Consider the following 12,644-nt stretch of genomic DNA (forward strand, 5'->3'; position numbering starts at 1 on the left):
AATCAGTGCCATAAGTTTTTAAACAGAAAATTAAATTCTTCAAACTGTACAGTTTAATGTTTGTGTATTATCTTTTCTTATTTATGTATTTGATTTTTGTATATTTTTGTAATATATAGTACCTAATTTAAATCTAAATTATGCGTTTGTTTACGTTCTATTTAATAACATGGAATAATATTTGTAACTGCTACATAATTACAATTTTGGTATACTTTAAAAATGAAGTGCTGTCACAGTGCTAATTCAGAAACATCGAACATCGAAACATAACGATTTCTGCTATCGGTTTTCGTCCATCTCTAAAACAAAGCAAGACAGTCTGGTGGCAAAGCGAATATAACTTGTGAAATTAAAATAATTTTAATGAGATTTGCAATAAAATGAGTCGAACGCCTCTCGATACGTGGACAAAACGGGAGCACCTTTGCTTGGCATCGGCTGTATCATGCAGTGGCGACCAGAACTGGATCACAGTGAGCCGCACATTGAAATCTGTTTGCGGCAATAATGGCAACACACGACCGGCAGATTGGTATTCGCAAAAGAACTGTGCCGTCCAATATGGGCATCTTTTGGAGACGGTGGAGACCACAAAACGCAAGAAACGCACCAATGAAAGCAGCGGCTTCTCTTCACCAGCCACAGTCGCTGTTGAGACACCCACAGAATTGTTGTTGCGCCGCCTGACCGAGGAGCGTTTGGCAGAGATCAAAACACAGATGCGACGCGATCAGGAATTGTACAGTAAAGTGCAGCGTGAAATCGAATCGTTGCAGTCGGACATGCTGAGTGAACAGCAGTTGCAGCAAATGTGGCAGGAAATCGAGAAGGAGCAGGAGACCAAGCGTATTGATGAAATGAAACTGGAGAATCGCATGCGAGAACGTGAGCAGCGCAAGAAAGATGTGGGCAGCTGGCGCAACAACAGCAATACGGCCGCAACGAGGCGTTCCAATCTCACAGCTGACACCACATCCGTAGACATGGATGTGGAGGACATAACAGGTAAGTGCAAATTATTTTTTTTGTCCGAAGAAGGTGGGAAATGGCTTCAGTGTTGTATTAAGGGTTACGTGTTCCTAGGTCCTGTCTTCGATCAGCACATGTTAAGTTAACATTTAAATTCTTTATTGTAGGCACAAGCACAGCACCTGCCAACAACACCAGCAGTAGCAGCAACACAAACAAACATCAGGCAGCTCCCGCACCGCTGCTCACATCGCTGCTTAAATCGCCAGGAGGCAGTGGTAACAATGCCTCCGCCGCAAATAGCGTCACCTCGCCCACAACAACACAAGCCACAGTTGGCTTAGGAAGCATAGCACGAGCAACAGCGCCAACGATAACTTCGTTGTTGACGAGCGGCGCCAGCGCAATGCCCAATCAACCGGCGATTGTGGCGAAAAATCTGAGCGATCCAGCATTCATGACACGTCCCATTAGCGGACCGCCTGTAGCTGAGGTGGCCACAACTGGACGCAGTCCGTCGCAAGCAGCGCCAACGCTATCCATGCTACTCGAGAAGAACAAATTGGCAGCTGCAGGCAAAGCAGCTGAAGCACCTAAAGCAGCGGATGCAGAAGCCACCACAAATCAAAAACCTGCGGCCGAAGTAGAAGCATCTGCTGCAGAGCCAGCAGAGACGTTGGATGAATCCGATGCCGAGGAACAACAGTTGTTGGAGGTGTTCAAGAATATGGACGACATCATGGATGACATAGACATTGACATGGCCAGCGTCATTGATGAGGACTTGTTGAAAGATGTGAACAATGTTGATTCGCCACCGGCAACAACTGCAAGCAAACCCGAAGTAGTTGACTTTGAGGACAAGCTGGATGCATTGAAGCGGGAGCAAGGCGATAGTCGCAAGTCGAGCAAATCACCAACGGTGTCGAAAGTCACAGAGGTTGTCCTGGGTTCCAGCGATGACTCCAATGACAACATACCGCTGGCTGCAGTTGCCTCCCAAGAGAGCAAAGATCGCAGTCAGTCTGCAACGGAAGGAAACACAAGCACAGCAGCAACTCCCATCACACATGAGGTCACAGTCGATGAGCTAAGTGAAACGATAACCATTGCCAGTAGTTCGAGTGAGGATAATGCACAGGAAATTCCAGTAGAAGAGGCTGGGGACAAGCTAGAAACAATTGAAACGGCAGCTAAAGCAACTAGCTTAAGTCCCACGCCGGAAGCAGCAGAAAAGCAGCCCGAGGAGAGTGTTCAGCAGCCAGCTGCCGATGTGGAAACTGAGAAAACATCAACAACAAAGGTGGAAGGTAAGTTGACAATTAACTCCAACCTAGATATCAGTTTAAGAATTACTTTTTATTTGCAGCTGCCAAAGAAGATGCAACCAAGACAGAAACAGCTAAAGCAGCAACGACAGATAAAACAGCAGAGTCCACTATGGACACCAAGACATCAAATGCGCCGGCAGCTGCCAGCTCAGTGCATGATACAGATGAGGAATCCTCCTCGCTGACAGACAGCAGCAAAGCAACAGATGAACCCGCACGTAGCTCAAAGTCTAAATCGCAAGCCGAGCACAAACATGAGACCGATTCATCTACTGCCCAGCCGCGACAATCTCAACCAAGCAGTATAACGCCAGCACCCGCTGCGGTGCCAGCTCGTCCTCCATTATTACGCAAGCTAAATCATCACGATCGCTCGGCGAGTCCCATGGTCGACGATGACACAACAACGGCCAGCGATCATTCCACAGCGCGATCCAGTTCACGACGTCGCTGCTCATCCACGCCGGTCATCGACAGCATCCCCAACTCGCCGGCATCCAGTGAGCACACCGATGATCGTCGCGAAACGCGCGGCGCCTCCAAGAAGCTCTTCCTGAGCATCTACAGCTCGCTGCTGGAGAGCAAACATGCTGCGCCATTTCGTCGGCCCTTTCACGATGAGCATCCACTGAAGCAGGCCGATCTGTGTCTGCGTCCCATGGACTTGCCCACGATTAAGCGAAACATTGACTCTGGGCACTTGCGCAACATCAGCGAGCTGCATCGGGATGTGCTACTCATGTGCCACAATATGTTGCTGATGTACAAACCCAGCTCGGCACAGCACAAGACAGCGCGTCTCTTTTTGCAGGAGTGTCAGGCACTCAAGGAGTTTGCAACGAGCTCGCATCACGCTCACCAATCGGATGGCAGCTCGACGAGCACTGGAAGTGGCAAGCACGAGAAGGAGAAGGAAAAGGAGAAAGAAAAGACACCGGCTGGCAATAAAGCACGCAGCGGCTCACGGAAGAGTCAACGACACCATTAATCTCCATTTTAACCGCGCTGTTGTGCTCTTATTGCGGTTTAAATCAAATCACAATCTTTTTTACGTAATAAACTTTACAGCAAATGTAACTGGATTTGGTTCGACGTTTCAGCATGACTAGAAGGTATGCTAATTTGGTGGAAAAGTTTTTTAGAGCTGGTAAATCTGTGAATGCAAAACCAGTCTCTCAGTTTTAATATTTAAGTAGCCGTAACTTGACACAGATCTGTCTTTTGGCTGTAGACGTTATTAAAGATGCGATTCAAGAGTATTCAAGGGCTGTCATGAGAACGATTAAAATTTTGCAGTACTTAAACTCAAGGCTTCAAATCTAAAGTATCTCAAAGCAAAGTATAATGCTGAAGCAATTATTTGATCATAAATGTTTAGTGCAGATTGCATTTCACTGATATTGCCCAACTGTTTAGTCATATCTAGAACAATAATTGTTTTGTGAAATTAGATTTTTCCGAGTAGTTTAATTAGTTCTGTTTTTTAGGAAACACGTTGATTGCACAATTTTATTATGTCTTTGGCAGCTGGCAGTTGAGCTTCGCACTCAATCGAAGAATATGAGATTCTGCAATCGACGCGAACGCGACGAACGGCAAACAGCGCGTCCATTTGGGCAATAGAATTTGCGCAAACAGCGCGACAGCCGCAAATCACATTGACACAATCGTGCCGCGCAAGAATCTGGACCACCCCACTCGCCATGATCGATGGCACACAGTGGCTTGCCACGATAACACTTCCACACATAGGGCACAAAGTATTCCAGGTACGAGATGCAGTTGCTCTGCCCGTAGCATTTGTCGTGCAGCCGGCAACAGCGATCGATGCCATCGGTGGGCACACCATGACCACCAAAGCCACAATAGCAGCCATAACCCTTGTAGATCAAGGGATCACAGCTCGTGGAGCACTTGATCATGGAGTACAGCCTGGCCACATCGCGTTTGCCGCGCTCATTCGACGCCTGATCTTGGGCAGTTGTGTCATTGTTCAAGGCCCATCGCATGGAGTAGCCAAAGGGATCGTTGGCACGTGCTATGTAAACATTCTCTCCATTCATCAGGTCATCAACTGGCGTCGAATGCTGATTGCTAGCAATGACTCGAATGTCCGTAACGCGTCCATTGAAATGTTGGTTCTTCAAATCGTGCATAATTTCATCGCGTGGATATTCCGCCAAAGGCAATGCTGGCGGTTGTGGGTGCACATCTCTGTGAAGAAGCAAAAGTTGTAATGTGACTCCTCAAGGTGATGTTCTCTACTCACTTGTGTGACTGCTCCTGCCATGGCAACGGCGGCTTCAGTTCACCCACCCATCCCTGTAATCCCAGCTGTTGCCATTCGACTGCCGGACTCGACTTAAGATGACTATTGCCATCCAATGTTGGCTGCACTGCATCATTGCCCACAATATTTGATTGACTGCTGATGTTTGGGAAGATTGGTGTTGAGAAATCGGAGCGTTGCATCGTGAGCATCTGGTAGCCATCGCGTTCACTGGTTGGCATCTTGAAAACGAAGCTGGGATTTGTCTTTTGCATGCTGGCTGCATACATTTCCGGTATGATGTGATCGAGCAGCGCACTGTCATTGGTCACAGCCCTGAAGGCGTTCCAAATGTCATCAACAACCGTCGATTTAGTCTTGTCCTCCAGACACAGCACAGCAGTCGAAGGCAACAGCAGCACCAGCATTGATAACCACATCATATTGTTACCGAGCGAGAGATCAATGTTTTCCCCCCAAAACAGCTCGACGAGCTCAAACGATCCGCACGAGTCGAGCGGCAATCAGAAATTGAAACTGGTGCGCCAGTCCAGCAACGAGAGCCAGCGAAATGCGGTAGTTGGCCACTAAGTACACAACAAACATACACACACACACACCGAACACACCGAAAAAAAATGAAGCATGAATTGTTCAAAATCGTGTTAATAGCAATAATAACACAATGGCCAAGCTGAAGGCGCCGCCAGACGACGCATTTGGTACCACGAAGAAGTAAACGACGACGACGACGTCGACGCATAAAGGCAAACATACTATTAACTACACCAAACAGCAGAGCAGCAACAATGGCACAAATACGAGTACGACGCGCTGCGGATTTTGGTGGGTCAGTAACCACCGTAACCCACTTTTTTCGAGCGTTTGGTTTAAAATAGCTTACAACAAATGGGCGGCAAGTTAAGGCGAAGGTTACTCAGAAGCAGTTCATGGTCAACATTAAGGGTTTTAATTGCCAAAAGCAGAGACATAAATAAAACAAAAATCACAACAGAAAGCCATAATAGCTGCTCGCCGGTGGGTGGTCAACAAACAATTGCCAGTTGTGAGTGCAGCAAAACTGGCTTTAATATATGTATGATGTACGTTGTTTACCTGTTGCCTGCTCATGTAATTTTATTGCGGCCGACTGCAACGCCTTCGTTACGTTGGTTGCATGTTACGTGCGAGTGGCAAAAAGCAGTCAAATCTCAGCCAGTGTCCGTCAGTAATCATCGGACTCTTTCGAGCCAAGCCTAACTCAAGGTGAGCACTAATGAAAACACACAAAAAAGCCAATATACCTACTTGTTTTTAAAACGCATTAATCATATCAAATAAAGTTAATTAACCATGCCCAATTACGACGTATTAAAACATGATTTAATTGTAAGACCAAGTTTATTTCGATTTGAACTGCGCGCTAGTTATGAATTCAAAAGAGCTATCGAAATACAATCGCGCAGGCAAGCGATAACTTATCGATTTGTAAACAAGCGAATAGTGCTGGAAAATGGCTTAAATTTTTAAAATAAAGAAACGGGCACTTTTTTTGTATTAGTACTAATTAAATTGTTAATATATGTACTATACCAATGTATTTATGAAGAAGCATGAATAAAAATAATAAAGCGACAGCACATAAGAGCGATCGTGAACATCACAATACATACGTATGCATGTACTTAAAGGGTGAAAAATACTAAATATATTTAAAATGCCCTTTTAGTATTTTTCGAGTTTCAAACTGAAGTGACTTTGTTAAACCGCCATTCGTATAAAAAGTAGTTTAAATTTTGAGTCTTGCCAAACAAGCTCTAAGTTTTTTTAACGGAAATCTGATTACCGGGAGGAGCTTACTCAAATGTTGAGGAACAACACTAAGTAACTAAGAAAGTAGAGCGGACGGAATAATTCTGGCCAATAATAAATAATTCGCTCAAATTCTAATTCACCCCGCTTAGTAAATTCATTCATTTGCCCCGAGCAGAATCTATATCCTCTTCCTTTGCGCATAAATAATAGATAGACAAAATGATTTCATAAATTGCATAAATATTTTATTTGATTTAATAAATGTGATTATTTTTTCTTGTCCGGCCAAATGGGCAAAGACACACATAACTACACACACAAGCTGCAGCATCCTCACTGGCAAACGGAAATGCCGCACATTGGAACGAGCATTTTTCCAGCTGCTGTCGTTGCTGGAAGGCAGACTGGCAGCCAGAAGATCTAGAGACAATGTCGAAGTCGACGACGTCTCTGTCCAGAGTTCAAGTTGCGTTGTTCTGCTTTGCTTTAATCGCTGCATTGTCATCTTGCTCTCTTCGTCCTCTTTGACGCTGTTGCTGTAGTTGTGGTTGCAGCAATTGCCAAGCACATAGTGGTTGTTGTTGTTTGTGGGAACGAGCACACAGCACAGCACAAAGCTATTTTCAAATTGGAAAGGTTTTGCACTTCGCCAACGCAGTAGTTTCTTCTGTATCTCACTTCTTGTTTGTTTTGTTGTTGTTGCGCTTTGTTTTGCGGCTTTGCTGCCAACTTCTTTCTCGTTAGTTTGCTATTTTAACTATTATATCAATTAGTTTCAGCATTTGACGTCTGCCAGCTTTTCAACTCATTGTGGAATGGGAAACTTCCAAGTGCCGTTGCAATTCACTGCGCTTGACGCGTTGCTTTCTCGTCTCGGTCTCGGGGTTGAAAATGCGCTACGTATAAAGAAGGTAAAGTTAAAGGTATGCTGCTGCCTAAATACTACCTACAAATAGCAGCAGCGAAAATATGTAAATAAGCCCAGAAATAATGCGGCGCTATTTTACTTTTTTTATTTATTAGACTCCGACTTGAGTGCGTTGGCATTTCAGTAGCGTGAAGGCAGCAGCAATAAGTGAAGTGGGAAAGGGAGGGCAAGGGAACAGGGCGTAACTCGACGTCAGGGTTGAAAGGTGTTCCCGGTTTACTGAAAAATACGAAATACTCAAAAGAAATTGTAAACGCAGGCAGGTGTTATAGATATAGTTTTAGAGTTCAAACATAAATGCACAGAACTGAACATGCAAGATCAGTAAGCAGTAAGCACACATACATATCTAAACACACCCTATACACCCGCAGGCGCCAGACAGCGATTGCGACGAAAAAGGAAAACCCCTCGACTATTTCACACGCTGCCGATAACACAATCGAGCGCGAGCAATGCTGGGTCCAAATTTATTGCAGCGTTAGACGTTTGTCAACGGGTGGCAGCTAACAACAACATCGACATCGAACGCTTCGATCGGGAATCGCGTGTCGCTTGCCCATAAAGCAGACAAATCAGAAAGGCTACTGCAGCAGCAGCAGCAGAGACAACATGCGGGCGACGGCTGCCGTCAAGGGGGCGGAACGTGTGAGCCAAACTGAAGCTGAAGCTAAAGCCAAAGCCAGCATGCAGTGCACATTGCACAGTTGACTTTTCCCTTTGCGGTCAACAGACAATTCATGCAAGCTGCAATGGGTCAATGACATACCTTTTTTTTGGTTTTGGTTGCTGCTGCTGCGGGCGAAAAAGTAGCTCTTATTCTTGTTGGCTGCTTTATTATGTGGGTCACGGGTCAAACGCAAGCAATACACAATAATATAATCATTCATGTTTGCTGTTCTCAGGCAATCAATGGAGAAGTCTGCTCTTTATCTGCAGGGCACAAATTGTTTTATAATCGCCTACATATATGTATATCCAGATCAAAAAGAAGCATTAAATATGCATTTGGCTAATTGACAAATCGCTGCTATATTAGTTGACTACTCCTTTTTAGTTGCTAGCTTGCTGCTCTCCTCTTAGGCATGGCCGCGTGGTCGTCGTTGTTTTTGCCATGTTGTATGTGTGTTGACCCAACTTAATAGACGAGCATGAAATCTAGTCACGAACTTAATCATGAACAACCGTGCACTAGATCCATGTTCGCCGACAAAATAGAGTCAGAGAAGAGCAACATTAGCAACAGCCTCTCTCCATCTATCTATCCATCCATCCTCGGAGCAATGATTATTGCCAGTGCACGACTTTCTGTGGCATTTGACTGCGGACAGCGACTTCATAGTTGGAGTTGGAGTTGCAGCAGTTGAGGCTGAATACCTCTTTCTCCTGTGATTGGTGATTGCAACTTTGTGGGTTCGGTTTTATTTTTGTTGCCTTCTTTTCTTTCCTTTTCTTTTTTTTTTTGGACATCATTTCATGTCATTGCTCGTGCCTGGAAACAATTTCAATTGGGGCCGTTTTGATCGGTTTTCATAGCTCAATTGGCAGTCCGCCTCACCTCGCTTGCGTCCGCTCCCCTTCCCCTTCCCTTCGTTCGTTCGTCGTCAACTGTCGATCTCGCGGTCTCCCGCGTATATTGTATATTGTATTTGTGTATCTGTATCTGTAGCTGTGTATAGAACTGTATGAGTATGAATGAATCAAGCTCGAAGCTTCGAATTAAGGTTTATTATTTTTTGTTCGGCTCGTTGCTTTTTTCTGCTGATTTATACAATAATTTTTACACTCTCCCCAACCCCGCAACAAACAACGCGCGTCTTTCAAAAGCCGTCGTCTGATTGTTTAAGAATTGTGGCGTCGCTGCAGTTTGAATTTCTGCTCGATCTGCACAAAAGTTTCAGGCCACACAATTCTACGGAAATTGCTGTTTACTCAGTGTCGCGTCTAGTTATGTATTGCTCAGATATATATTTAAATATAATTCATACATATCATCACTATGTACAAGCAAAAAGAGAGCGAGAGATAGAGCACAACAGAGAAAGAGAGAAATAGTGGAGAAACCTAAGAAGTAATGCGACAAAAAAATTGTGGAACAATCTTCCGAGAATTTTGAGTAATTTGTTCCGGTAGCAAATAATAATCGTGTGCCAAAGAAAAAAATACAAAAAAACTGAAACGCCTTTCGCCTTTTTCAAATACGGAAATCCAAGTTCAACTGGAAAACAAAATGTTGTTGAACTCTCTGGCCCTCTTTTGGTTATTGACAAATATATAAGGTACTCAAATTTCAGTCCCACTTGAAATTTTTCCATAAAACAGACCGAACGAACGAAAATTAATTTAAGAACATACTATACGAGAAATCTTGAGAATAAAGTTCTTTTGTTGTGGAGTGAGGTTGAGAAATGAGCTGATACGTTTTATATACGAAAATCATACACATTAGCTTTAATATGGTGCGTGTAATTAAGCCACCCAAAAGTCTGGGAAACATTTCTCGATCTCAATCTACCTCTCTCTCACTAAGTCTTTCTCTCTCTCTCTCTAAAATACACACACACACACACACACACACGCATAGCCTTGCTTGAGAACATTTCGTTCTGTTTGGTTGGCTTTCAGTACGTGAGCGTGGAGCAAAGAGCTGACTAATTACCTTGCTCAAGAACCAAAAAAAAAAAATAAAGAATAAAGAAAACAGGTGGATAGTTTGGAAAGAAGAGCACGTTTCCGTTAAGGATTTTTGAATGCGTTTCTCTTTCTCTCTCACGCACTCAGATAAAAACTGAATTCGAAACAAAAATTGTGACAGCTCATTTAGCAGCAATCAAATTGTACTACAACTTCCGTCTCAGACGTTTCCTCATTGTGTAGATAGTTTTGTTTCTAAAGAACGAGAACTCGATTCACTCAATTTCCATGTACATATGTATTTAGTAAAGTTTGACTCCCTTGCTGATTGTACTACCGTTTTTAATGAGTGTGGATCTAGTCACAAATACTAAATCAATGTGAAACACTGGACCCTCACCCACTAAAAACAGTAGTAACCGAACAAAAAAATTGTTCTGATCTGGTAACATTGCGCTGCGATTTCCAATTCATTCATTCATGCTTACCAAATTTCAATTTCGGGGCGTGCACATTGCTTGAAAATAACTCGGGCATTCTCGGTCATTTTTTTTAATTTCAATTATTAAGCGATAGTGCAAAAAACTGGAACAACAAAAACATTGCATGTGGCTACAAAGTTTGTTGTATTGATAAGCGGAGGCAGCAGCAGCAGTTCTCAGCTTTCTTCAATACGTTGTGTTCTTGTTGCTTATCAGCAACAAATACACACACAAAGAGAGCATACACAGATGCAACACATACATAACGGACAATTAAACACCCACAGTGTGTGTACGTAGGAAAAAACGGTTATAGCGCCAAAAGTAAAAGTCGTTGGCTTTTGAAATGAATAATTGAACTACTTTCAGACAGTGTGGCAACGCCATGAAAGAACCGCACAAAACATGGGGCACACATACTTTTGCATATGTACATAGGCCTGTGTATATACACATACCTATACACACTCACACGCATGCAAAAAGCAAAGCTTACACACAGCAACAGAGCGGCGAGTGTATTCACTTTGTATGTACAAGCATTGAGTATGTCGAGTGTGTTGGTGAGTAACGATGGCTGCGCTGATGGCTCAAGTTGATAGGAGAGTAGCAGTTGTTTTTGTTGAGGCTGCTGTTGCTTTTGCTGTCGCAGTCGCTGCTTTTATTTCTCAAGTATGCCTTGTCTTCTTCGCTGGCGTTGTTCTTGTTATCCTTGTTCTTCATGAAGAGTATGGTGGTCTCTTGTTGTCGCTGCCCTGACTCTTCCAATTGAAAAAGTATGGCGAATTACATACACACATGCACAGACACACAAAACACACGAGAGCAAAAAAAATCCATCGTCTATCATGAGATATTTATTGCCAGCAGCGCACTTCGCAGTCGTTTTCTCTCATTTCGCAAACTCAGTTTTATTAAATTGTTATTGAAATTAAATCGTTTCTAATTAGACGACCGCCAACTGATCCAACTGTAAACGCCTCGTGCATCCGCTGTCAGAGGCTCTCTGCCCGGTACGCTCATTATTTCGGTAAAAATTACGTCTGTATGTGCGTTTCCATGTGCATGCGTGTGTGTGTGCGTGTAATCAACGGCAATTTGAAAAAAGTAACTTGCAGAAACAAGCAGACAACGTAATACATGTGATGTACAAATGTTTGCGTGTGCATACTTTCAAGCACGAATTTGTTGTTGTTTGTTTTCCATATTATATCCAGTTTAATTTAATATCGTACATTGAAATGGTTTACGCTTATATTGTAACATTTTGTGCCAGATGAAGATGGCGGACTATGGCTGGCGGGAATGAGAATTAATATATCATCATATACGATCACGCTTTAGCACACGAATACACACACACTCGCACACAAACCAACACACACATACACGCGCGCGGCGAGTGACAAATCAACACGCGTTTGAATTAATCTCATCAAGTTTGATTTGGGGTTTTGTTTATATAGCATTTGTTTATAGTTTGTTGTGACCACTAGAGGTCTGTGTTTGTTCTGTTAATTTGTAAATCAAAATTTGCAAACGTTTCGACGGCTGCGCACAAACTACGAGGAACACAAAACATTCGAGCAGAAACAACGACCACTCACAAGCGTTGCTCTTATAAGACTAACTCAAAGCTAAGCTACAGACGCGCTCTATAGTGCGGAGATCAGTGGTATCTTGGTCGCTCTGCCATCGAGCGACCAGCGGAGAAACCACCTCAACTCAAACGTGTATATTTTGAGTTTGGTGCGAGCACAAAAAGAGCGCGGACCGAGCGAGAGCGAACGGACGAAACTCACCAACACTCACACAGAGATACAGTAAAACGATCGGGGTGCTGCCAACGCGCGTAATATTTAAACCACTATTGCCCGCGCCTAGCTTAATGATTTAAAATTTTTTTTTCAATAACAAATTGCTTTGCACAGCGTTAACAAAATGCATTTCAAACATAATTAATAGATTTGTGCCAAACTTTAAGCTTGAAATTTGCAATGCAATAACATAGAGTTGGCAGCACCAGCATGGTGGTAATTGAACTCTTGCTGTTCGTATGTACACAAATACAACGAAGAATAGCTGCCCACATACACTTACACTAAATACATAGGAGAGTGTGAGTTGCGCTCGCGAGCTGGCATTTGTATGTGTGAGTGTGCAATCGTGTGCAAATGATACAAAGAAGAATTATATCAAAAGCGAAAGAAAAT

The 12,644-nt window shown here is 43.4% G+C and overlaps 2 protein-coding genes and 2 long non-coding RNA genes across 4 annotated transcripts; 2 read left to right on the forward strand and 2 right to left on the reverse strand.

The window, feature by feature from the left end:
* The first annotated feature begins 289 nt into the window (after positions 1-289).
* Positions 290-3,375, forward strand: LOC133838015 (bromodomain-containing protein 8). Its single transcript, XM_062268937.1, has 3 exons — positions 290-1,008; positions 1,140-2,282; positions 2,342-3,375. The coding sequence occupies exons 1-3, from the start codon at positions 384-386 to the stop codon at positions 3,289-3,291; spliced, it is 2,718 nt and encodes a 905-aa protein (XP_062124921.1). The 5' UTR covers positions 290-383; the 3' UTR covers positions 3,292-3,375.
* A 407-nt stretch (positions 3,376-3,782) lies between these two features.
* LOC133838017 (uncharacterized) lies at positions 3,783-5,110 on the reverse strand. The gene is made up of 2 exons (XM_062268940.1): positions 4,573-5,110; positions 3,783-4,517 (listed from the first exon to the last, which is right to left on the reverse strand). The coding sequence occupies exons 1-2, from the start codon at positions 5,013-5,015 to the stop codon at positions 3,851-3,853; spliced, it is 1,110 nt and encodes a 369-aa protein (XP_062124924.1). The 5' UTR covers positions 5,016-5,110; the 3' UTR covers positions 3,783-3,850.
* Positions 5,111-6,859: 1,749 nt separating this feature from the next.
* On the reverse strand, positions 6,860-12,046 carry LOC133837638 (uncharacterized). Its single transcript, XR_009893839.1, has 2 exons — positions 10,890-12,046; positions 6,860-7,534 (listed from the first exon to the last, which is right to left on the reverse strand). It is a non-coding gene; the product is annotated as an uncharacterized LOC133837638 (long non-coding RNA).
* Positions 6,961-7,703, forward strand: LOC133837637 (uncharacterized). The gene is made up of 2 exons (XR_009893838.1): positions 6,961-7,298; positions 7,411-7,703. It is a non-coding gene; the product is annotated as an uncharacterized LOC133837637 (long non-coding RNA).
* Positions 12,047-12,644: the final 598 nt, after the last annotated feature.

This window comes from Drosophila sulfurigaster, chromosome 2R (assembly GCF_023558435.1).
Source record: "Drosophila sulfurigaster albostrigata strain 15112-1811.04 chromosome 2R, ASM2355843v2, whole genome shotgun sequence".
NCBI lineage: Eukaryota > Metazoa > Arthropoda > Insecta > Diptera > Drosophilidae > Drosophila > Drosophila sulfurigaster.

Coding starts and splice junctions, on each gene's coding strand:
- LOC133838015 (XM_062268937.1), top strand. CDS start 384: ATGAGTCGAACGCCTCTCGATACGTGGACAAAACGGGAGCACCTTTGC. Junction 1,009..1,139: donor GGATGTGGAGGACATAACAG/GTAAGTGCAAAT, acceptor TCTTTATTGTAG/GCACAAGCACAGCACCTGCC. Junction 2,283..2,341: donor ATCAACAACAAAGGTGGAAG/GTAAGTTGACAA, acceptor TTTTATTTGCAG/CTGCCAAAGAAGATGCAACC.
- LOC133838017 (XM_062268940.1), bottom strand. CDS start 5,015: ATGATGTGGTTATCAATGCTGGTGCTGCTGTTGCCTTCGACTGCTGTG. Junction 4,518..4,572: donor TGGCAGGAGCAGTCACACAA/GTGAGTAGAGAA, acceptor GCTTCTTCACAG/AGATGTGCACCCACAACCGC.